A 21,017-nucleotide genomic window follows, 5' to 3' on the forward strand; every position below is an offset into this window, starting at 1 on the left:
CACCCTTTATCGTTCTCCGTGTCCAGTAACAGTCTCCCTCCGGTCCAAGGCCGGATCAGTCGTCACCTCGAGCAGCAAGAAAACGTCTACTTTACCAAAGCGAGCAGGTTTCCAACCTGCCAAAACCCGAGTACTTGTTAGAAGAAGCTTTGTCTGCACCCCTTCCTGTCAGGTTTCGGTTCTTGCACTGCATGCCTCGACTCGCGACTACCGAAAGTCACTGTTGCCGGGACGCTCAGGGGGATAAGAAGCCTTGCAGGTACAACTGCGGAAAGACTATTGAACTACTAAAGAGCTTCGTCGTCTTGATGTTCAGTATGGCGTTCAAGCCCTCCCACACATAAGCCAGTTCTCTGGCTTAGCCGGACACATCACCATCTTCAATCACTATTGATTTTCTCTGCTCCAGGCCTCCACACACCACAACAAAGACCAACAACGCCGCTTGACATTCGTTACAAGGGTAGTCTAGCTCGAGTATTACGGAATGGAATCCCGGCGGCCGACGGAACTTTCTCTTAGGCTTCCATGACTGATACACAGCCATCCTTTCTGCCATTGTGTCATTTATCGACGTGGGCACCACATGTGGCTGCCACAGTCGTTCGTCCGGACTTCTAGTACTAGTAGTAGCTGGTACAACAACTCACCCGTTGCTGGAGCTGGGAGTCACGGGAGAGGACTTCAGAGTACTCCTTGCTCTCCGGCTGTATAGAACTGTCCATACTACTCAGTCATCATCCACCATCATGTCGCCCCTGCATGACCTGCTCAACCTCCAGCACTAGACACGACCTGCTAGCAGTACCGTCGAGTCCCAATCCCAGTATCTTCGCCAGTCTCTCGCAGGTGCGTTAATGCCAAAATCCACCATTCCTTTCTAGCCACAATTGAAAGCTATCATACCTAGTACCAGTACTTAGCAGTCAGCGACCAATCAGTGGCTCAAAACATCCCGCCATGTGCTGGTACAGAGCGATCGAATACCGCTGCGGCCACCCTGCACCGCGCCGCTGGGACTTTGTTGGCCCATGCTCCGAGAGGATGAGTGGGGAGGGATGCTCAGGCTGGCGTTGGCTGGCACGGCGGAGGAAACTGCGCTTCTTGTGTCTGCAGCCGCCGAGTGTCTGTGACCGAGAACTTCAGGCTGGGCCTACGTCGGCGGAGAGTGGAAGGGACTGCAGCTCGTTGCCGGATCTCTCGTGCGAGGAGGCTGACGGCTGGGTCCACATTATGATGATGGTCGAGGACGACGGTGGGGATGAGTGGGAGCTGCTGGCCGGTGGAATCTAGACGACTCGTTGGGGGTGTGTAATAAAGTCGGTAGGGAGGGCCGAGTCCATTGTCGGTAGGAGGATTTAGGGAACTTAGCATCATCGTTGTGTTATCAATAGAACTTCGCGGCGGGCTGAATAAGGACCGAAGTTCAACTTCTGTTCAATCCACACCAACGCCCACAGTCATCAGGTCGACGGGATCGCATAATCGGCCCAATCCATCGCCGCGTCCCTGAACATCTCAGTCGAGCCCTGCACCCCGTGCAGTCCAACAGCCCAGACGCCTCGCTCGACTAGGCTTGCCCAGTGGTCTAGCAGCCGCTCCAAGCATGCATGGCGACTAAGACAACTCTCTCATTTTTATACAGTGCTGGGTACCTCGTTACTGCAGCCTGCAATTTTCTCATTGCCAGCCAAGCTCATAGCCATACCCCCCGTACTCCATCCACTCTGCGTCCTCCTCCCAAGAATACAGGCCCCCCGTGCCGCCTTCGCAAACAACATCGCCAGACCCAGCCCCATCTTCCGACCCCGCGATGGCCGGATCTCCCCACCGACACATCACCCACGCCCGTCGTCCTTCCAGCCACGGCGCGCCAAACCTCAACGGGCCGTCGTAGTCGGGGCCCCAGTCTCCGGCCCTGAACATCACGCTCCTGAGTCGCTGACCAGACTTGTGATGCGCAAGAAAGCGGGCCAGGGGCACAGCATTCGTCTTGTTCAGCAGTGGCTGGGCATAGTGGTCGAGCCCGACACACCCATCCTCATCCTCGAGTGGCCGACTGCCGTCCCCACCATCGTACTCAACCCAGCTGTTGTTCTTCTTGGCGCTCTGCCTGTGGCACTCGCTGGCGAGCTCGAAGTATATGGTCAAGTCCGTCAGCTGTGGCAGCCCTTCGGCAAGCAGCCTCAGGCTTTCCCATGGCCAGTCCCACGTCTCTCCTCCGGAGGCGCTGAGCTGGCGGGGGAGATTGATGGTCAGGGTTCGAAGCCCCGGTGCCAGCTTTGTAAGTTGCCCGAGCTCGAGAACGGACAGCGTTGGAGGAGCGTGTGTGTCCCATTCTTCCGAGTGGTACTCTAGGGATTGTAGCGGCCATCCCTGGTGCTGCAGGACCGGTTCCAGTGTAATGAACGGGCTTCCGTGGCTGTCGCCGCAGCTCCTGTAATCCCGTGTTGGATTCTGCCAGGACAGATGCGTGAGCGAGCCCTTAGGCAGGGAGAGGATGAAGCCCTGGGCCATGGAATGGTGCACGGCAAGAGTGGTGAGGCTGGTTAGCCTGCTGGGCAGCTTCTGCACCACTTGCTCGGTCAGCGAGCTGCGGCCTCTGGTGTAGTTCAGCTGCAGCGTGTGAATGCGCGAGAAGTCCATGGCGTCGACCCACAGATCCAAATTCGTTCTCAGTCGCTGCACCTCTGGAACCTCGTAGTACAGGCGCGCGCACTGCCAGAGCCGACGCCAAGACATCCAGGACAGGTATGTCAGGTCCCAATCGTCGAAAAGGGGCCCGCAGAGCGTTCTCCATTCGCTTTCATCGAAGTCGTACCCGTCAAGCGACAACACCAGCGGCGCCGAGGCGTAGCGTTCGCCGCCGCGCAGGTCGAAGGGGAAGTTGAACCTGTCAGGCCACTCTGAGCATCCACTCCCAACCGTGCGCACCTGCAAGGTGGCAATATCCGGGCATGTCAACATCGCGGCGTGGATTTCTGTCATGGAGGAGAACGACGGGTTCCCTGTCGGAAGGTTCCGCCGGATCTCGGTCGGACATGCAGGGCTTGTTGCATCGCTGGCTGGTCGCTCTTGTGAAGGAGAAGGCGAGAGGGCTTGCAGGACTCGAGTGACGAGTGATTTCATGGTAGGCGGGGGCTCGATAAACGGGTCAATGACCAGAATCCGGGCTGTTGTTTCGATGATCAATCATGTTGAGCTCCTACTGGCGTGACTTCTGGCTTTATGTTCTCCGGCCAAGGCGTAGGCAGCAATCAATGTGTGCTCTCGATGGGATCATGGGGTACGTGTATGTAGACGTATGCACCCAGGCACCCTTCCGACACTGATGGTACAATACAATACAAAGCCCTTGCATACTTCCACGATCAGAAATCTGAGATATCATAGGAAATAGTATCGCAGAGGGTTGTGCATCCGTAATGATTTGTAAGCCGACAGCACCGCAAACTTCGTACAGCCGACCCGGGCCAGCACCGTTGTGATGATTGATGATCGGTTCCTAAGTGGAATGGTGTAATTATGCGGCGGTGATGGGCGGGGTTAGACAGGGGTAATGGCCTCGACGGACAGGGTCCGTGGTACTTATCGATAAGGTCCCTTATCCGGAAATTTTGGAAAACTCGACGTTCAAGTTCCCGTCGCAAGCCATCAACAAGCCCGGCAGCAACCAGTCCCCGCATATCAATTGGAGCGATGTCGGCCGGAAAGAAGCACGCCCGCAGCGAAGGCGAGGAGCAGAGTACGCGCCTCGCCAAGAAGGCGAAGACGGATGCGACAACGGATGCGGCCGCCGACGCCGAAGCCGACGCCGCCTCCGTGAAGGCCGAAAAGAAGAAGGATAAGAAGGATAAGAAGGGTAAGAAGGATAAGGAGAGGAAGGAAAAGAAGGAAAAAAAGGAGAAGAAAGAGAAGAAGGAAAAGAAGGAAAAGAAGCAGCGGAAGGAGAAATCTTCCGAGGAGCCCGAGGAACAGCCAGTCGGAGGAGGCATGGCCGAAGACGAACCTGAGCCCAAGCCTGAGAAGAAAGAGAAGAAGAAGAAGTCCAAGTCTAAGTCCTCCTCAGACGAGTCGACGCCGAACACAAGCGACCAGAACGCCACAACCGCCGCGACTACCGCCGAGTCTACTCCAGCCGCCAGCGGCCCAGCCCAGCGTAACGGTGCCTCCTACTCGTACCGGCAAACCTCCGCCCTCGACGCCGTTCCAGATTCCGAGGTGCAAGAATTCCTCAAGAAGCAAGAGATCGCCATCTCCGACCCATCGGGCACCAAGCTGCGTCCCGTCATGCAGTTCTCGCACCTGCCCTCCTCAGCCCTCATCTCCAAGAAGCCCTTCGCCAGCTTCACCGCGCCGACACCCATCCAGGCCGCGTCCTGGCCCTTCTCGCTCTCCGGCCGCGACGTGATCGGCATCGCCGAGACCGGGTCCGGCAAGACGATGGCCTTCGCCCTGCCCTGCGTCGAGTCGCTCGCGTCCAGCCCCAAGCCCAAATCCTCCTCGTCTAAGAAATCCAACAGGACCGCGCACGCCCGCGCCGTGGTGGTCTCGCCCACGCGCGAGCTGGCCATGCAGACGCACGCGGCCATGTCGACGCTTGCCTCGCTGGTCGGGCTGTCCGCGGTGTGCCTGTACGGCGGCGCGAGCAAGGACGACCAGCGCGCGCTGCTGCGTCAGAACAGCGGGGCCGACATCATCGTGGCCACCCCGGGGCGGCTGAAGGACTTCCTCTCGGAGGGGTGTGTGTCACTGTCGGAGGTCATGTTCGCCGTCCTCGACGAGGCCGACCGCATGCTGGACAAGGGGTTCGAGGAGGATATCAAGCAGATCCTGGGCAGCTGTCCGCCGCGCGAGAAGAGGCAGACGCTGATGTTCACGGCCACGTGGCCGACCAGTGTGCAGGGGCTGGCCGAGGGGTTCATGGTTGATCCCGTGAAAGTGACGATTGGGAACCGGACCCGCGCGGGCGGGGATGGGGATGGCGAGGGGAATGGCGCGGTCGAGCTGCAGGCTAATAATCGTATTGCGCAGACCGTGGAGGTGGTGGATCCGCGGGGCAAGGAGCAGCGGCTGCTGGAACTGTTGCGCGAGGCGCAGCGGGGAGGCGGGAAGAATGATAGGATACTGGTGTTCTGTCTGTACAAGAAGGAGGCGGTGCGGGTTGAGCAGTTCCTGCAGCACAGGGGCATCCGCGTGGCGAGCATCCATGGCGACTTGCGGCAGGAGCAGCGGACGCGTAGTCTGGAGGCCTTCAAGGCCGGCACGACGACCGTCCTGGTGGCGACTGATGTTGCGGCGCGTGGTCTGGATATCCCTGAGGTCAAGTTGGTTATCAATGTGACGGTGAGTTTGGGGTGATCTCCTGGCTGCGAAGCTATATGCTTGGTCTGTATCTGACATGGAACAGTTCCCTCTCACGATCGAGGATTACGTCCATCGCATTGGTCGAACGGGCCGCGCTGGCAAGGAGGGCAAGGCCATCACGTTGTTTACCGAGCACGACAAGGCGCATTCTGGATCGTGAGTACCCTACCCAAGCACAACTTAATCACAGCATGCTCACTGTTTTCCAGACTCGTCAATATCCTGAGAGCGGCCAACCAGCCTGTTCCCGACGAGCTGCTCAAGTTTGGCACAACGGTCAAGAAGAAGGCGCACGACGCGTATGGCGCGTTCTTCAAGGACGTGGACATGAGCAAGAAGGCCACGAAGATCACGTTCGATTAGGGCCAAGATACATAGCGTGGCGTGGGTAGACGTTTCTGTTGGGATTCGTGTCGGTGGTTTGCATCAGCATTGGGGTTTCTAGGCGCTTGCTTGCTGCCGGCCTCTGATACCCTGGATCGCACTGTATAGAAAGCTCCTTTCGGACGCGGCTCTGCTTCACTGTTAGCCAGCCTGATAGACAGTTTCATGGATATGCAGATACAAGGTGACTTACACAACCATCGCAAAGGGCAGTGCCACGCCTGCAATCTTGGCCAGCGCCACCACTGCCTCTCCGGCACCACCAGCCGCCACACCCTCCCCGAGCCCAACAAGCCCCCTCGCAAGCTGCGACGCAACCGCCCCCGCCAGCATCGCCGTGGGAGTCGGCATAACGCGCAGCACTTCAAACTCATCCCCTTCCCCCATCCGCCGAAAATAGCCCCTGATAAACACCCAGCACCAGACGATGCGACACGCCATGTTAATCCCGTTCGCCACCACCAGCCCAACCGCACCCCACTCCAGCACACGTAGAAAGACATACCCGGCCGTAGCAAACACCACCGAGAAGGCGGCCATCCACACGCTCTGCGCATGCACCTCCCCCTCCGTGGCCACCGACGCCACAAAGGCCTCGGCTACCCCGTTGATCGCCAACAGCGGGATGTACCACATGTATGCGGCCAGGCAGGTGGCGGCGCCTGAACCAGCCCAGCGCGGACCGGCGATGAGAGACAGGAGCGGTGCGGAAGCCGGTGGACCGAGGGCTGTGATTGCCAGCGAGAGGAGCATGTAAAATTTAAGGAGGGACGTCAAAGCTGCTGAGGCTTCTTTGACACGTTCCCGTTCCTTTTCGTTGGTAGGGGTAGTGGAAGAAGAAGAAGACGAAGGAGCTAAAACTCGGCTGAAGTAGCTCCGGCTGCTCTCCTCGATGGGCTGGAACACCAGTCGCGCGAGCAGGCCGCCGTAGTTGTTGGCCAGCGCGTAGACGCCCTGGGCCGTCGGCGTGGACAGGATGCTTACCAGGAAGGTGTCGCCTTGCGTGAGCAGGTGCTTGACTACGCTCTGGGCCATCATGCTGGACGCGAGCTGCAGCGTCGGGCGGTAGAAGTAAGCCAGGATGAATGACGGGGTCCCTTTTTGAGCCGCCTCGGTTTTCTTGGTGGTTGGTGGAGGGTCGGAGGTGGTAAGGCGGCAAGGGAGGAGGGAGAAACCTTCCGCCCTTGCGAGGCCTGCGCCGTGCCAGCCGTAGACGGCCAGGAGGCCGATTCCGTAGCTCAGCTGGCCGAGGGCGAACGGCAGGACGCCCAGGTCGCGGTTGGCGCCCCAGACGGCGGAGCCTAGAGTGACGGCGCAGCGGAGGAAGGTGGCGATGGATTCGGCGGTGGCGCGGGTGCCGAACTGCAGCCGGGTTTGCATCACCACGAAGGCCGGTTCCGAGGCGAGCTCGAGCACCGCAGCCAACCCGTAGATGTACAGGGAGAGGATGAGGTTAGGAGCGGATGCCAGGGTCGCTGCGCTGAGAGAATTGCGGTAGAGCCAGCCAAAGAAGAGCGCAAGCGGGATACCCAACGCCAGCGAGATGTATCCCAGGTTGACGACGGCCTGGGCCGATTTGTTTTGGGTTCCATCGGTCTTGTCGCCGTCGCTTTTACCCTCTGAGAGGCTGGAAGAGTCCTGTCTCTGGATGGCGACTCGCAGACTCTCGCGTGCAAAGAAAATGACGGACAGGTAGTATACTTCCAGCTGGGTCGACACACCGAGAAGCTGGGCCGTCAGGAAGCGCAGCAGCAGCTGGTTGGCCACAAACGTGATGGCTCGCGAGACCACCTGCAGCACGATCAGCACCGACGCACCCCGTAGCGCCCGTGTGCCGCTGGCCGGCTTTTCCGAAGTGGACATCGGCCCGACACGGAACAGCAACGTCCTGCCGTACCTTAAGTTCGAAATCCGGGCGAAGTGCGGATGTCGAATGGAATGAACCTTCCCCTGCCCAGATGTGGACGTTGGCTTCGGCCGCTTGCGCCGCCACGTGGCTTCCGGGCGCTGCAGACCCTTGGAACACGCTAAAGCGGGCCGCTGTGGATCGACTTGGGGCGGGGCGTTCCATCCGGCGTCACCCATACTGTCCACACAGTTTCCCCGAAGTCTGAAACCCGCATGTCGAGCTGTATAGGAGCGTGAAGAGAAGTATCTTACCAGGTACCTTGGGTAAGTGACTGGAAACAGGTGCTTATAATGAGGTCCAATCCCTTGTGTTCCCAGTTCCAGTTTTTGTTTACTCATGGCCATTGATCTGCCTCTTCTTACGCAGCATCAAGCGTACCCCGTTTCAGGCGCTGGTACAAGAGAAAATGATTTAGGGAACGACAAATAGGCGGGCCCATGGTATTTGTTTCTTGCATTCTTTAGGTAATTTCCTCCTTTCTTTCCTTGATTTCTCTTCTCGGTTCCACCCGTGTACCGTACATGTCTGCTACCGGGGAAGGAGCGCTAGCTGTGCTTTCCAAGGCCTAGAATGACGGGGACGGGCGAGAGGTGACTACTCCTTGGGGTGCATGGTTGGTCTTAGTGGAAGGAAGGTGCAACCCAAGTAAAAGTGTGTAGCATTAGGCAGACTGCATCCCGACATTCTCCTGATCTAAACGTCCTCTCCAACTTGAACGACCTTTTAACTTCTCTGAGTCGCTTATCTTGGTCAAGGTACCAGCTGCACCAGCCACTGATCCAGTCGCACAATATTCTTTTACCACCCTCTAACTCATTATATCACTGCTATGGTTTTCTCGCGCGCTGTCAGGGTGCTCACGAGACCGTCAACCAGCCCGAGTGGCAGTCCCTCTACTTCCCGGCGTTCCCCCGATGATGGCCATGACCCTGCTGGTCCGAACTTTGGCAACCCCCCCAGAGTTCTCTGGGGCTCCTACAGCTGAATCGCGGGGTCACAAAGGAGAGCACTCAAACTGAAGGAACCCAGGGCTCCGGCCGAAGAGCCGCTACTTATCAGCCCACCAGGCACCGATAGGGCTGCCATAACGGCGGCACAGCTGATCCTCAACCACTCTCGGGCAAAGGTTATGCCATCCCGAGGGTAACGACGTTATGTTCGCATCGGAGGATGGTGACGTTCGACAAACAGTGCGTTGCATACTTGGCTAGTGTTAAGACGTGGACGTTGATCGTGTTGAGATTAGTGAGAACAGAGAGAGTTGTACTTCATCGTGATACAGCCCCAGCACCAGCACCACCGCGCACCGCACGACGACTCCGCTCCCGTCTCATATCACTAGGTGTGCGTTGATACTGAGGTTCAGACAACTCTTCCTCCAGGAGCCGGACTCGAGTGTGGAGGACTTGCAACAGTATGCAGAGTTCTTCCGGAGGGTTCGTTTTGGGGGACCACATTGTCTTTCCCCGTGATGATACAACAATTACGTTTCGAAACGGAGGTCGGAGTTAGAGAAGAGGCTGGGGTAGCCCTTTAGGTAGATAACTAATACTAAGTGGTCCAAGAAAGAATTACAGGATAGTGAATGCATAAAGCTCCCTCTCCATAACGTTGAGTCCCGGGGTTCTTGTTGTCGTTCCTGTATGCAATTCTCAGCAGCCTCGCTGGAGGTCTAGTCACTGGTCAAACTTAGGACTCCTGCTTTAGCGCGTGGCAAACGGTCGAGACTGGATGATGCAGAATTTGAACCGTGTCTTGTTCAAGCTCTCCGTGGACATACATCATGGGGAATCTCGGCGCCGTCGGAGTTACCTAGGTACCACCGAAGTCGTGCCTGCCGATATTCGCTGTAGGAATCGTTGCGCGGGCAATGACGACTGATAGGAGGTGCCGCTACCGAGCTGCGTACCTAAAGTAACTTCAATGTCAACAACCCTGGAATCCAAGCAAACTGCATCTAACCAACTTGCTTATGAAGCAAAGACATTCCTAAAACAGTCTATTTCTTACGCTAATTATCGAGATAAAAGCATGGATTCGCCGAAGCTTACAGAATTGCTCGCAACCTACGTCCACGCAGTCCACATTCTCCATCACCATGGCGTACTCGACGGATTCGGCCATCTCTCGGTGCGGAACCCCGAAGATCCGGCAACCTTCTTCATGATGTATCAGAAGGCACCGGTCCTGGTCTCGGGGCTGGACGACATCGGCTTGTACTATGTCTCCGATGCCGATTCTGTCCTCGAGAACACCCGTGCGCCGCCGGTGGAGCGTTTCATCCACAGCGAGATTTACAAGCGGTTTCCCGACGTCAACGTGGTGTTGCACGGCCACCCGGAGGAGCTGATCCCGTACAGCAACAGCGACCTGTCGTTGCGCGTTGCCGTCTACATGGCAGGCTTCTTGGGTAGGTAGTGGCTTGTGCTAACCCTACAATCTTAAATGGAGTCGGACTAATAACCGTCTTTCTTCAGGGCACAGAGTCTCCAAATTCGACATCACCAAGTACTACCTCCCGGATGACCCACAAGACTTCCTGGTGCGGAACCAGCGCCTGGGCGAGGGCCTCGCCAAAACGTTCGATGCCAACGGGTACCTTGTTGACAGCGAAAGGAGACACAACCTGGTTCTGATGCGCAACCACGGCTTCACCTCCATTGCAGCCGACATCAAGACGGCCACGTACCAAGGGATTTATGCCCTAGTCAACGCCAGGGCTCAGTCGGAGACGATCAAGGTCCGGCAAGCCTACGGTGGTGCGGAGTTGACATTAGCCACCAAAATTACCTACCTTAATCCTCAGCAAATTGCTGAGAGCTGGCAGGCGGAGAGGGAGCTCGTGGAGATACCTTGGGCGGGATGGCTGAGGGAGGTCAAGGTCAACCCGTTGTACGTGAATCGGTTGGATCCGGATCGTGGAGCTGACTAGGGGGGAGCATAGCTTATTGTTCAAGGATGGGAAGTCAATTAGGTGGTCATAACGACTTAGGTTAGTAGATGGATTACGAGCGTAGCAGCGGTATATGGGCAGCTTTGAAGGGAGAGGAAGCGTTGTTGTAGTGAAGAGGATGGTGATGTAATTTAGGGTTGTTCATAATCCTTGTTCCTCGACCCTTTCGGTGTAAGGCCTGCGGAGTGTAGTATGATAGCTGACGTGGTCATCCCATCAGGTTTGAGGCTTTGCTTGTATAGGACAAAGGCATACCCAGTCATCACTCGACAGCGTGGCATAAGATCCTTTGAAGAGCCGTGATCTTGTTGACGTTCCTGACGCAGCACATGATATTTAGGTCTCTTTGTATGGTTCCCCTGCCAACTCACAACCGAGCTCCAAGTCCAGTACATGAAACTTCCATCCTTGATCACCGACGTACACCAGCCTCGTAGTGTCTTACAAGCCTGCCACATGCAACAACAGCCTGAGGTCATCGATGCTTTCGTGTAACCTAGAAATGAGTATAAGAACCCTCCGGCGCTCCCTCCCTTGGCCCCTATTCAAAATCTCCCACACACAAAACAAACTTGATCAGCTTTCAGTTTCTCTACACTCCGTCACTCAAGCAAAGCAAGCTCGCACTACGAAGCCAAACCAACACTGACTTGCCTCCCTCAACCACCGTCCAACCAACGAACCAAATACCCACGAGTCGCAGAAAACAAAAATAGAGCACACCAACACAAAATATCACAATGGCCAGCAAGTGTTTCTGTCTGCGGGGCAGCCACTCGGAGGACAACCAGTGCGACAAGACCCCCGAGGTATCGGCCAGGGTGGTGTGCAAGACCTGCTGGGTGAACTGCTACGGCGAGAAGGAGGAGCACTACGAATGAGTGTCCGCGCAAGGCAGCACAATGGCAGGGAGAAGGTATTTGATGGGCGAAAGGGGAGGTCACTGTTGTTGATGTTGATCTCGGGAAGACGATCACAGTCTTCACGGGTCTCTGGGTGGGGGTTGGGTTGGGAGTGGGTTTGGAGAAGGAACCTCGTTTTGGAGTTTGGTTAAGGCTTTGGGGGAATCTCGGCAGCTAGACTGATCGAATCGGGAGGATGATGCCTACCTGAGTAGGTACGTAGGAATCGAGACTGGTTTCTTGGTGATAATCATCAACTGAAATGACGCGATGCGGTCTTCTTGCTGGTCAACTTTAAGGCCTGACCTTGTTCAAAGGCTTGTTTGGCCAGTCTGTGTATGATGGAAATAGTGTCTGAGTACCTGCCTTATATATTGCTCAACTGTATGACTGAGACATTGGGAAACTTGCTGCACAGCATTCCGCTCGTGGGAAGCCCGGAGAGGGATACGAACCACACGGGTAACCTGAAGAGCTCACCACTGATGAACTCAAACCGTCAAAAAACTAGCCCCAGGTGGTGGAATGTAAGGCTACTGACCACACTCCGAGAGTCCGAGGCAACTGGGGTCCACCCATTTTATCACAGGGGCCCAGTTCCTCATCTCGATCTTCTTACATCAGTATATCCCAAGTCGGTACAAACAGTATGCCCGTCTTAAGCAGGAGCATCTTACCGTGTTACACTTGCTTGCATTACGAACAACTTGAAGTATGGCGACAAATGCTGGCATTACACCCGGGGCAGTGGGGCCGTAGTCTCGGGGCAGTTCCGGTACAGTTGTTGGTTGTTGCTGACTGCATCAGGACACCTGATCAAAGAATTCGCCCAGCGACGCCGCACATCCATACTAGCACACACAAAGAATGAGAATCTACGATCCCATTCCCGGGACTCCCTCTCTCTATTCATTCCTGTACCGGGAAGCAATAAGTGCCTCGATACCCACGTGACATTGAAAATAGCGCGATCCTACTTAACTTAGCGCCGGCCGACGGATCTGAGTCACCCTCGAACTCCAACGCCAACTCAGACAGGCTTTCAGTTTCACACCCCTACCAATATCCACCCACAGAGATCAGCCTCGGCTTGTTACTTGTCATAGAGACAATCGACGTCCGAACCATGACCGGAAATGCTGTGGCCGGTTCTTCTTGCTCATTTAGTTTGTTTCCCATTCTCCCAGCTGAGCTTCGGCTCCAAATATGGGAATCGGCGCTCGCGATGCAGGAGCCACGCGTGCTCAACATCTTTGTGAAATGCCACGATCCAAAGCGCTTTTTCTCGCCACCTTCACGGCTCACCATGCTGAACAATGAGTATCTGCGGAGGACGGACATGGTCAGCACTCTGCTCGGCGTCAACTCCGAGTCGCGCTATGCCGCCCTAGCGTACCTCGCCGCCCACCCGGCCGACGAGGCCCGCAAGGCCTTGCTCTGGCGGTCCAAGAAGGCCCAGAGATGGAAGGGACTCTACAAGCTCGGCGTCGACCTCCTGCATCTCCGCATCGATCCGAAGCGAGACGCCCTGTTCCTGAACGGCCTCGACCTCGAGCCCATCCTCCACCAGGACGGCGCCCCGACCGGGCAATTCCGGCGGATCCCACCAGACGCCGCCAACCCGATACTGGTCCTCCTCCCCCGGCGTTTGAGCGAACAAGAGCAAGGCGGAACCCTCTATCCTGACGGAGCCCGGAGAAATATTCGTGAGCTGGAAGGTCCCGAGCGCACCTTCACCAGCCGGTTCCGGACCGTCATCATGCCCGTCCACGGCCTCATCGACCCGTGGGGGCGCGAGGGCGTGCTGGAAAACCCCATGTTGCCACCCTTCGATCGACTGGCGGGTTACCATACCATGTTAAGGGAGATGGCGCTCAAGACGTTCATTGCCGTCGTCGGCCACTACCGCGGCCGCAACCTGCAGCTGGCCGACCTCGACTTCATTCCAGAGTCGGAAGTGGCGCGCATCGTCAAGGAGCACGAGGCGGGGAGCACGAGTGGTGGTGGTGATGGTGGTGGTGGTCGTGGTGGTGCGGTCCGAAGCATCTTACACCGTGACGTCCTCGTCATGACGGCTGTCTTCCGGGAATGGATGCGCTGCGGCCGGATTGTGCATGACTGTGCGGCGCGGAGGTGTCCGCAGATCGACTACGGGCCCTTTAGGCGTCCGGCGCTGCGCTTCGCCCGGGTGAAGGAGGAGGTTTTGGCTAGGTTGTCGCCGCAGGACCAATATTTCGGCAATGATGGGAGTACTACTATGTGGACCAAGGAAACACGGCGCGGTGGGACCATGCCCGCTGATGAAGTAAGCGTGAACGCAATAGAGGAGATGCAGCAGCTACTCCTACCGTCATATGATTAGTAGTCGTAGACTGAGACTGGATTGGAACTGCATCAGTTGTGGTTATAACCTACGATGCCATCTAAGCCCGTTGCGTGTACGGTGTATGGCCTTGATCTACGCCTCTCCGGCGGAGAGATGCTGCAACATCATCTTGTTCCTCTATAATTTCTAATTAGCCTCATCTCCGCCCAACATTCCTATCTTTGACTGTGAGAGAGTGTGAGGGAAATCCTATTGCCTGCTTACTATAATCGTCGCCTCGATCGACAAATATAGTGTAGTGCGTGGATGAAATGTCTTTGCCACTTCTCAAGTCGCCACCTCGTTATCAAATCAAATATATTGCGTTAAAGTAACGCGCTCGCCTAGGATGCATCTCAAATGGTCCAGACCATTCAAACGGGTTCTCGGTGCTCAGGGTCCGGCGTGGTTCCTAAGAATAGTCGCGCTGCCATTACCCGGCAATATCGGTTATTTGGGTCTCACCCAGGGCGGCGAGACGCCTGGTCTCTATATAACTGCATCTTCCCTGCCAACAAGAACACACACTGGAACACCCAGGTCAAATTCACCAGGTCAAACTCTCTGCTGTCCCCACTCCCACTACCTACGTACCAGCTCATCCCAGACTCTTCCTTGACTCTCATACCACCCTTAGTTGCTCTCAGTCCGGCACACGATGCGCTTCACAACATTTCTTTCCTCCGTCGCCGCTGGGCTGGGCACAGCAGCAGCCGCGCCCACAGCTGCGCCCCAAAACCTCCGAGTCGTCGGTGTGTCCGTGTTGGGCTCGGGGTGCCCCTACGGTTCCGCAGACGTCGCAGTCACCGACAGCAACACAGCGCTGGACATCCGACTATCGGAATACGTCGTGAGGACCGGCCCCAACACCATGGCGGCCGACTGGCGGAAGAACTGCAAAGTCACGCTGAACCTCGAATACGACGCGGGCTTCCAGTAAGTACTCCTACCTATGCTTGTTGCACCCCTAATTGTCCAGTCCCCCTTTTTGCATAATCCATAAATCCATGGGATCATGAACCACCACCTAACCCCATCCCATCCCAGATTCTCGACGCTCAACACGGCCATGACCGGCTGGGCGCACATCCCGTACGGTGTGGAGGGCCAGTGCCAGAACACGTTCGACTTCACCGGCGCCCCGGGCAGCCAGGTCAAGGCCGGCATCACGCTGGGCGGCGAGCGCGACGGCCGCTTCTCGCTGTCGGCCAGCCCGGACATCGTGACGTGGTCGCCGTGCGGCGGGTCCACGGCCATCTTCAACATGAATACCCAGTGCTGGATCTCGCCGACGGAGAAGCAGGCGCTCATCGCGGTATGTTTCGAACTTTTTCTTTTCTTTTCCTTTTCATATTTATTTTTTTTTTTTTAATTTCTTTTTTACCCCTGAGGGCTCGCAAGGAGTAAAGCTGACAGCCATATGTTACATTGTACTACTCTTAGGTCGATCGCATCAGCAGCAAGCTCTCTATTCGTGTTGCGCTGCAATGGAGGAGCTGTTAGACGGACGGAGCTTGGGGCGAGAAGGGAGGATGCGTTGGGAAATAACAAAAGTCTTTGTTCATGAGGGTTGCGGTGGATTGGAGCATCGTTTCTTGCATGGGGGAACAGTCAGAGCTATGCCAAGTTCAAGGCTTTGTATAAAGGGATTTGACGGTGGACTTTCTGCTACTAGTATTATACTTCTAGGTTTATCATCGATCTTGTAGCGTTGTTTTAACTCGAAGCATGCTCCAATAAGGGATTTTCGAGCACGCCAAATCTCATGACTTGGTTGTACAAAACTAGTACCAGCTTTGCTGCCAGCTTGCCTTTGGAAAGGCCTATCTACTACTACTCTAGTACTGCTTCCAACGGTGAACTGCTGACGCCGCCCCCAGACAAGACGCCATTAACTCCTAGCTGGAGTTCCTGACAAAATCAACACCGCGTTCCCTGTACAGCACGCTGGACTCCAGAACCTCCCCCGTCTTACTCCTCACAAAGTCGACCTGCAAACGATTCGCATCTCGGAACCGCAACGTGGCATAGCTGAAATCGTCCGCATACGCAAACACATTCGTCGAATAGTTGGCGCCTACCGCGCTCAACCCCTCGATATTCCCCGCCCCGCCCGCAACAATGTACGCCGGCGCCTTGGGGTTCGCAGTCCCATTATACACGGGACTGAACCGCTGGCTGTTGTGCACGTGGCCAAAGACGCCGAGGTCGACGCCGTACCGGTACAGCAGCGGCTCGAACGCCCTCTGGCACGGCTCGCATCTGCTCCCGCTGCCACCCGTGGTATACCACGGCCTGTGGCCCGCAACAATCACCCAGGGCGTCACGCTGCGGTCGACCGACGCCAGATCGGCCTCCAGGAACTGCACCTGCTGCGCGGGAGAGCTACCGAACGGTCCCGCACCCAGCCCCGCCGAGCCGTCGGGGCCGTCCGGCGCCGCGGGGAAGTCGGTCTCGGTGTCGATCATCACGACGTGGACCATGCCGTACTCGAACGAGTACCAGAAGGGCGGGCGGGCGAGCGAGGCGGCCGTGGCGGCGTACCGCTGCGCCGTGGCGTTTTGGGAGGCGGAGGGGAAAGCCGTCGGCAGCAGGCCGCCGCCGAAGCGCGTCAGGAAGTCCGTGAAGTTCCGTTGCCCCTCCGGGCAGAGACCGCTGGTGAAGGGGATCTCGGTGCATGCGGCTTCGTGGTTCCCCGGCGATGCCATGTACGGCTTGCGGCCGGCGATCGGGGCGAGTTGCTGGTAAAAGTTTTCGAGAATGGCCGCGTAGGCGTTCTTGCCGTCGAGCAGGTTCTTGGGCTTCAGGAACCAGTCGTCTGCGTAGGCGAAGTCGCCCGGGTGCAGCACGAACTCGTAGGCGTCGATGGTGCAGGCTAGCGCTCCGATCGTCGTGTGGTTCAAGGCGGGCTCGATGTAGGGGATCTCGCGTTTGCGGGTGGTGGTGTAGCCGTCTGCTCCGTAGACACCGAGCTGTTGCAATGTGGGTATTGTGTCAGCAGAGAGTGAGAGATATCGAAAGTACGGTAGTTATCTAGAGGGCCGCACATCAGCTACCACGGCCAGGGCAAAACTGGTCTTGTCTCCGGGAGCGCGCGCCGTTACGAATTGGTTGGCAGTGGAGTTGGTCGAGTTGATCTTGTAGTAGTACGTCGTGGCAGCATCAAGCCCGGTCAGAGTCACAGAGTGTGCCCATGTCCGAGAGGTCCCGTACTTTACGGACTGCGTCGAGCACGCTTGGGACGTCAGGCTGCTAGCGGACTTTCCATACTGGACACACGCTTCGTTGAGCTGTCCGTAAGTGTTCCAACTCACTGAGATGGCTATGGGTCCGTCAATCGTTGCTCGGCGTATTAACAGTCTGGACCAGGAACACTGAGCCTACAGTTGGGGCCCTTGAAGGCAATACGTTGTTGTACTGGTGTTGTAAGGTCCTTGGGAATGCCAGGATAGTCGGCAGCAACTGCGAGCCCAAAGAGGAGGGACAGTATCTGGAGAATGTGAGAAGACAGCGCCATGATGTTCACCAAAAGTATCCAACTGTAGTAGACTAGCGACAAATGAAAGCACGACGGGAGACGAGGGACAGGCGCCGGTGTTATTGACGGCGCCGTGGGTATTTATGTATCTACTATGGAGTGGGAACCTAACAATACTACCTACCACTCTAGGGACCGCTTCCGAAAGTATCACATGCATAAGTCTGAGCCATTCAAGCTGGCGAAGATCGGATATGCTACGTGGGTCCTCGGGGGGGTTGCAGGGCTGGCTAGGCCGCACCCAAGCCGACCGGCTCAGACAACCTTAATAACAAAGCTAGTATGGGCCCGACTTAGGTAGTGTGAGAGATTTATGTGCAAGCTGGAAGCTGAGGGTTAACATTATGTTAGCTTCCGAGGCTTGACCGTTGTCTTAGGCTCTTAGCCAAAGGTCCCTAGCAAGCCGACACAGAATATCACATCTCCCGGAGTTTGTACCTAGCTAGCGTAAAGGCCTCATATGGCGTACACTAAAGTAGTAGCAAGTGCCGTCTTGGCCCTTCGGAGTTGAGAAAGTCAGCACGTGTGTCCCTGTTATTGCCGCGTTGTAACTTGTAGCTGCAAGCTTTTGCTTAGCGAGCCACGCTTCACGCCCCACGACCGTGATTGGTCATTCCGACTCCTATTGCAGAGCGGAAGCCAATATGCACATGTGCTTGATGCCAGAGGTCGGTAGTGTTCCGTCAACCGCTGTGCTAGAATTCCGTTCAGGACCAAAGGCTAGCGGTGAACTATGGGGAACCGAGCCTCGTCACCTCGTGGCCCAGGAGGGGAGCTGCCTCCTGCCTGCCTAGTACTAGACTATTGATAACAAACTTTCGCGTAGAGTAAATTGTCAGCATAGTACCCTCATCTCTCCCAATGGCCTGCTCTTACATCCTGAATCCAAGGCAAAGAAGGCCAGAGGCAGCAGGCTGTTCGCTTTCTCCCATACAAGCCCAGTATTTCTGATCCACTCCAAACCCGGTCTGATGATTTGGGCTGATGATTTGAGGTACATTCATGACTGATACTGAAAAGACGGAAAAGGTTGCATATGTTCGACAGGACCATCTCGCCGTACAGCCAACAAAGTCATTGATTGCTACTCCATCTCCCGCAAATGGTTGGCTATATGGCTTGGATATATCATATGCCCTTCACAGAAGGGAATGAAATCGTGGATGGTGACTTAGGTTTGCATTCGCATTCTTAAGAAGGATGCATGCAGCCTAGGTACCTACCTACCTTAAACAGCAACAACACCGTGCTACCTGCTGCGTTGATTCGATATCTGTCCTGGCTGGTCTTACTCGCGTCCTCTCAGGATAATTCGACCCGACGGTGCCATGGTATAGGCCGAGCTCTCTTACTCGGAATTCTTAGAGACCAACTAAGCCACGACTCCATTCCTTCTTCTACGTCTTTTCGCTGTTATTGGCTTCCACTTCGACAACAGACGGCCAGGTCAATGTTACAGTATGCTTGTAGACATGAGGTAGTAATCAACGAAGGTACAAGTACTTTAGTATTTGTACATAGGAATACAACATAATACACAATTGAGCACTAGTCAGTCCCTACAATCTCTTTCCTCTCAGCAGACGCCTCCAAGCAAGCACAATGCCCGTTTCCCTCCCTCCCATGTCCCATCATCCGACCATATCTAACCACCATCCCCAACCTACCGCCATCTTCCAATGGCCGGAACAGTCACGTTTACGCCGCCTTCGGACTGGGACCCCGCCGACGCATGACCATGTACAGCCCACCGAGTCCCAGCGCGCCGAGGCCGATATATCTGTACCTTAGTATCATCAACAAGCGCACCCAATGTGAATGGCCCCCCCTCCATTAGCCTTCCGCTTTGTTTTTCCCCTTTTTGTCCCGGGATGCTTTTTACGTACCCGTAGGGAAACAGAACCTGGTTGAGAAGCACATACATGACATTCCCCTCCGCCATCTCCTTTGCTCCTCCTCCTCTCTTCATGCCTGCTGCTGCTGCTGCTGCTGCCCCGCGCTGATGGTGGGGCATGGCCGAGTGGATGTCCAGGCCGGACTCGTCGAGCGAGCGCTTCTGGTAGCTGGCCTGGCCCTCGGAGGGGAAGTCGAAGACTACGTCGATGTCGTCCACGGGACTGCCGCCGCGCGGGTCGTTGGGGCCGTAGGACGAGGAGGCGGAGGGCCGGTGGTCGCGCTGCGGCGGCGCGGGACTGGCGCGGAAGGCGGCGGCCGTGGTGGAGAGGTAGTTGCTGCGGTTCGCTGGTCGCCGGAGGAGGACGAGGTTGTTGACGTTGGTTACTCGCTTGGGGATCATCTTGGCGGATGGTGTCTCACTGTCGTGCTGTGGTGGTGTGTGATTTTGGATGGAATAGATGCCCAGCTGGGTACAATAATAAGGGGGATAGAGGATGATGCAGGACAGGAAAGAATTGTGTGTTCGAGGAAGCCGTGTCCCCTCGCTCTCACGCATAGGCCCATCTACCCCGCGGACTTCTTTCTTTCCATGACGTATCCATTAGCTGATCCGACAAGAACACCTGAAGTGATAGTTGAAGCTCGCGCCCGGCGACGGCTGCAACGCATGGGCCAGCGGCATTGTATTGGATGGCATCGGTCGACAGATCCAGCGGTCGTCGCCTTCGTTCATGGGCCCGCTAGCTCTGTTCTAGACCATCACCGGAACTGGTGGAAGTTGCCAGCACCTGGAGCTCGGCGAGTCATGTAAACATTGTCATTGATCGTCGACAGTCTGACTGGCCGGGTATGTCAAATAAGTTGATCTGTCTTCCTTTCTGTTTCCCCCTTTAATCCCTGTTTGCGCTCTGACACTCCCCCCAATGCAATAGGTTAGCAATGTCTGTTGGGCAGAAAGAATAACGTCGCCATGGAGTGTCTCTCCTCTCCTCCACCGGCTCTCGAAGTTGGGATTATCCACATGCAATCCCGTTCCATGGCAATGATTAATATGACAATATATACACAGTAAGCTCAACAGAACGCCCCTCCAAAACGCAGCCCTGCCATAGCACAAGTAGCGCAATACCACGAGGATGGGTATCAATATCCTTTTTTCGCTCCCTCAACCGCCAGCAGATCTGCAGCGATGTTTCCCACATCCACATCGTGCCCCTTGACCCACACGAATTGCGTCCGCCCACCCTTGCTCTCACGCTCCGCAAGCTTGTCGCGGATCGACTGGACCAGGTCCTGGTTCTTTACAGGGCCCCCGCGCGTCTTCCACCCGTTCCTCTCCCAGTTGATGTACCACTCGGTAACGCACTGGATCGAGTACTTGCTGTCGGTGCGAATCTCGAGGTCTTGCGAGGTATCGATCGCTTCGAGAGCGCGGAGGATCGCTGTCAGCTCGGCTCGCTGGTTTGTTTGGACCTCGCCCTCCAAGCGCTCTGAGATGTTCCTGTCGAGCTAGACGTCAGCAAACGCCCACAGGCTGCAGCGTACCATTGGTATACAACGAGACTAACCTTGGATCTGACTCTCCAAAGTAGACGCCAACCCCTCCTACGGCACCTGCCCTGCCGTTGCCCAGACTGCTCCCGTCTGTGTAAACGACTGCGAGGCCATTTCTTGAATTTGTAGGTCTGGTCGTCTTTTTTGGC

General features: G+C 56.2%; 8 protein-coding genes across 8 annotated transcripts; 4 read left to right on the forward strand and 4 right to left on the reverse strand.

The window, feature by feature from the left end:
- Positions 1 to 1,486: 1,486 nt before the first annotated feature.
- B0T15DRAFT_187231 (uncharacterized protein) lies at positions 1,487 to 3,627 on the reverse strand. The gene has a single exon (XM_062862394.1). It carries the CDS (start codon positions 3,127 to 3,129, stop codon positions 1,681 to 1,683), a length of 1,449 nt encoding a protein of 482 aa, XP_062720805.1. The 5' UTR covers positions 3,130 to 3,627; the 3' UTR covers positions 1,487 to 1,680.
- Positions 3,628 to 3,636: 9 nt separating this feature from the next.
- B0T15DRAFT_531111 (P-loop containing nucleoside triphosphate hydrolase protein) lies at positions 3,637 to 5,951 on the forward strand. Its single transcript, XM_062869229.1, has 3 exons — positions 3,637 to 5,346; positions 5,411 to 5,523; positions 5,577 to 5,951. The coding sequence occupies exons 1-3, from the start codon at positions 3,700 to 3,702 to the stop codon at positions 5,728 to 5,730; spliced, it is 1,914 nt and encodes a 637-aa protein (XP_062720806.1). The 5' UTR covers positions 3,637 to 3,699; the 3' UTR covers positions 5,731 to 5,951.
- Positions 5,809 to 7,780, reverse strand: B0T15DRAFT_502223 (Rft protein-domain-containing protein; the record flags this gene model as incomplete). Its single annotated transcript, XM_062867423.1, has 2 exons — positions 5,945 to 7,780; positions 5,809 to 5,881 (listed from the first exon to the last, which is right to left on the reverse strand). The coding sequence occupies exons 1-2, from the start codon at positions 7,612 to 7,614 to the stop codon at positions 5,809 to 5,811; spliced, it is 1,743 nt and encodes a 580-aa protein (XP_062720807.1). The 5' UTR covers positions 7,615 to 7,780.
- A 1,825-nt stretch (positions 7,781 to 9,605) lies between these two features.
- Positions 9,606 to 10,592, forward strand: B0T15DRAFT_554791 (class II aldolase and Adducin N-terminal domain-containing protein; the record flags this gene model as incomplete). Its single annotated transcript, XM_062870363.1, has 2 exons — positions 9,606 to 10,070; positions 10,138 to 10,592. The coding sequence occupies exons 1-2, from the start codon at positions 9,692 to 9,694 to the stop codon at positions 10,590 to 10,592; spliced, it is 834 nt and encodes a 277-aa protein (XP_062720808.1). The 5' UTR covers positions 9,606 to 9,691.
- Positions 10,593 to 12,345: 1,753 nt separating this feature from the next.
- On the forward strand, positions 12,346 to 13,930 carry B0T15DRAFT_531115 (uncharacterized protein). Its single transcript, XM_062869230.1, has one exon. The coding sequence runs from the start codon at positions 12,642 to 12,644 to the stop codon at positions 13,875 to 13,877; it is 1,236 nt and encodes a 411-aa protein (XP_062720809.1). The 5' UTR covers positions 12,346 to 12,641; the 3' UTR covers positions 13,878 to 13,930.
- A 388-nt stretch (positions 13,931 to 14,318) lies between these two features.
- B0T15DRAFT_531117 (uncharacterized protein) lies at positions 14,319 to 15,684 on the forward strand. Its single transcript, XM_062869231.1, has 3 exons — positions 14,319 to 14,816; positions 14,928 to 15,195; positions 15,324 to 15,684. Exons 1-3 carry the CDS (start codon positions 14,539 to 14,541, stop codon positions 15,381 to 15,383), a joined length of 606 nt encoding a protein of 201 aa, XP_062720810.1. The 5' UTR covers positions 14,319 to 14,538; the 3' UTR covers positions 15,384 to 15,684.
- A 1-nt stretch (position 15,685) lies between these two features.
- On the reverse strand, positions 15,686 to 17,446 carry B0T15DRAFT_567140 (putative acid phosphatase). The gene is made up of 3 exons (XM_062870715.1): positions 17,265 to 17,446; positions 16,928 to 17,202; positions 15,686 to 16,852 (listed from the first exon to the last, which is right to left on the reverse strand). The coding sequence occupies exons 1-3, from the start codon at positions 17,395 to 17,397 to the stop codon at positions 15,779 to 15,781; spliced, it is 1,482 nt and encodes a 493-aa protein (XP_062720811.1). The 5' UTR covers positions 17,398 to 17,446; the 3' UTR covers positions 15,686 to 15,778.
- A 1,670-nt stretch (positions 17,447 to 19,116) lies between these two features.
- On the reverse strand, positions 19,117 to 19,714 carry B0T15DRAFT_511009 (uncharacterized protein; the record flags this gene model as incomplete). The annotated part of the gene is made up of 2 exons (XM_062867887.1): positions 19,117 to 19,198; positions 19,305 to 19,714. The coding sequence occupies 2 exons, from the start codon at positions 19,712 to 19,714 to the stop codon at positions 19,117 to 19,119; spliced, it is 492 nt and encodes a 163-aa protein (XP_062720812.1).
- Positions 19,715 to 21,017: the final 1,303 nt, after the last annotated feature.

The sequence above is a fragment of the Chaetomium strumarium genome (assembly GCF_033439665.1).
Source record: "Chaetomium strumarium strain CBS 333.67 chromosome Unknown B0T15scaffold_4, whole genome shotgun sequence".
In the NCBI taxonomy this organism is placed as follows: Eukaryota; Fungi; Ascomycota; class Sordariomycetes; order Sordariales; family Chaetomiaceae; genus Chaetomium; species Chaetomium strumarium.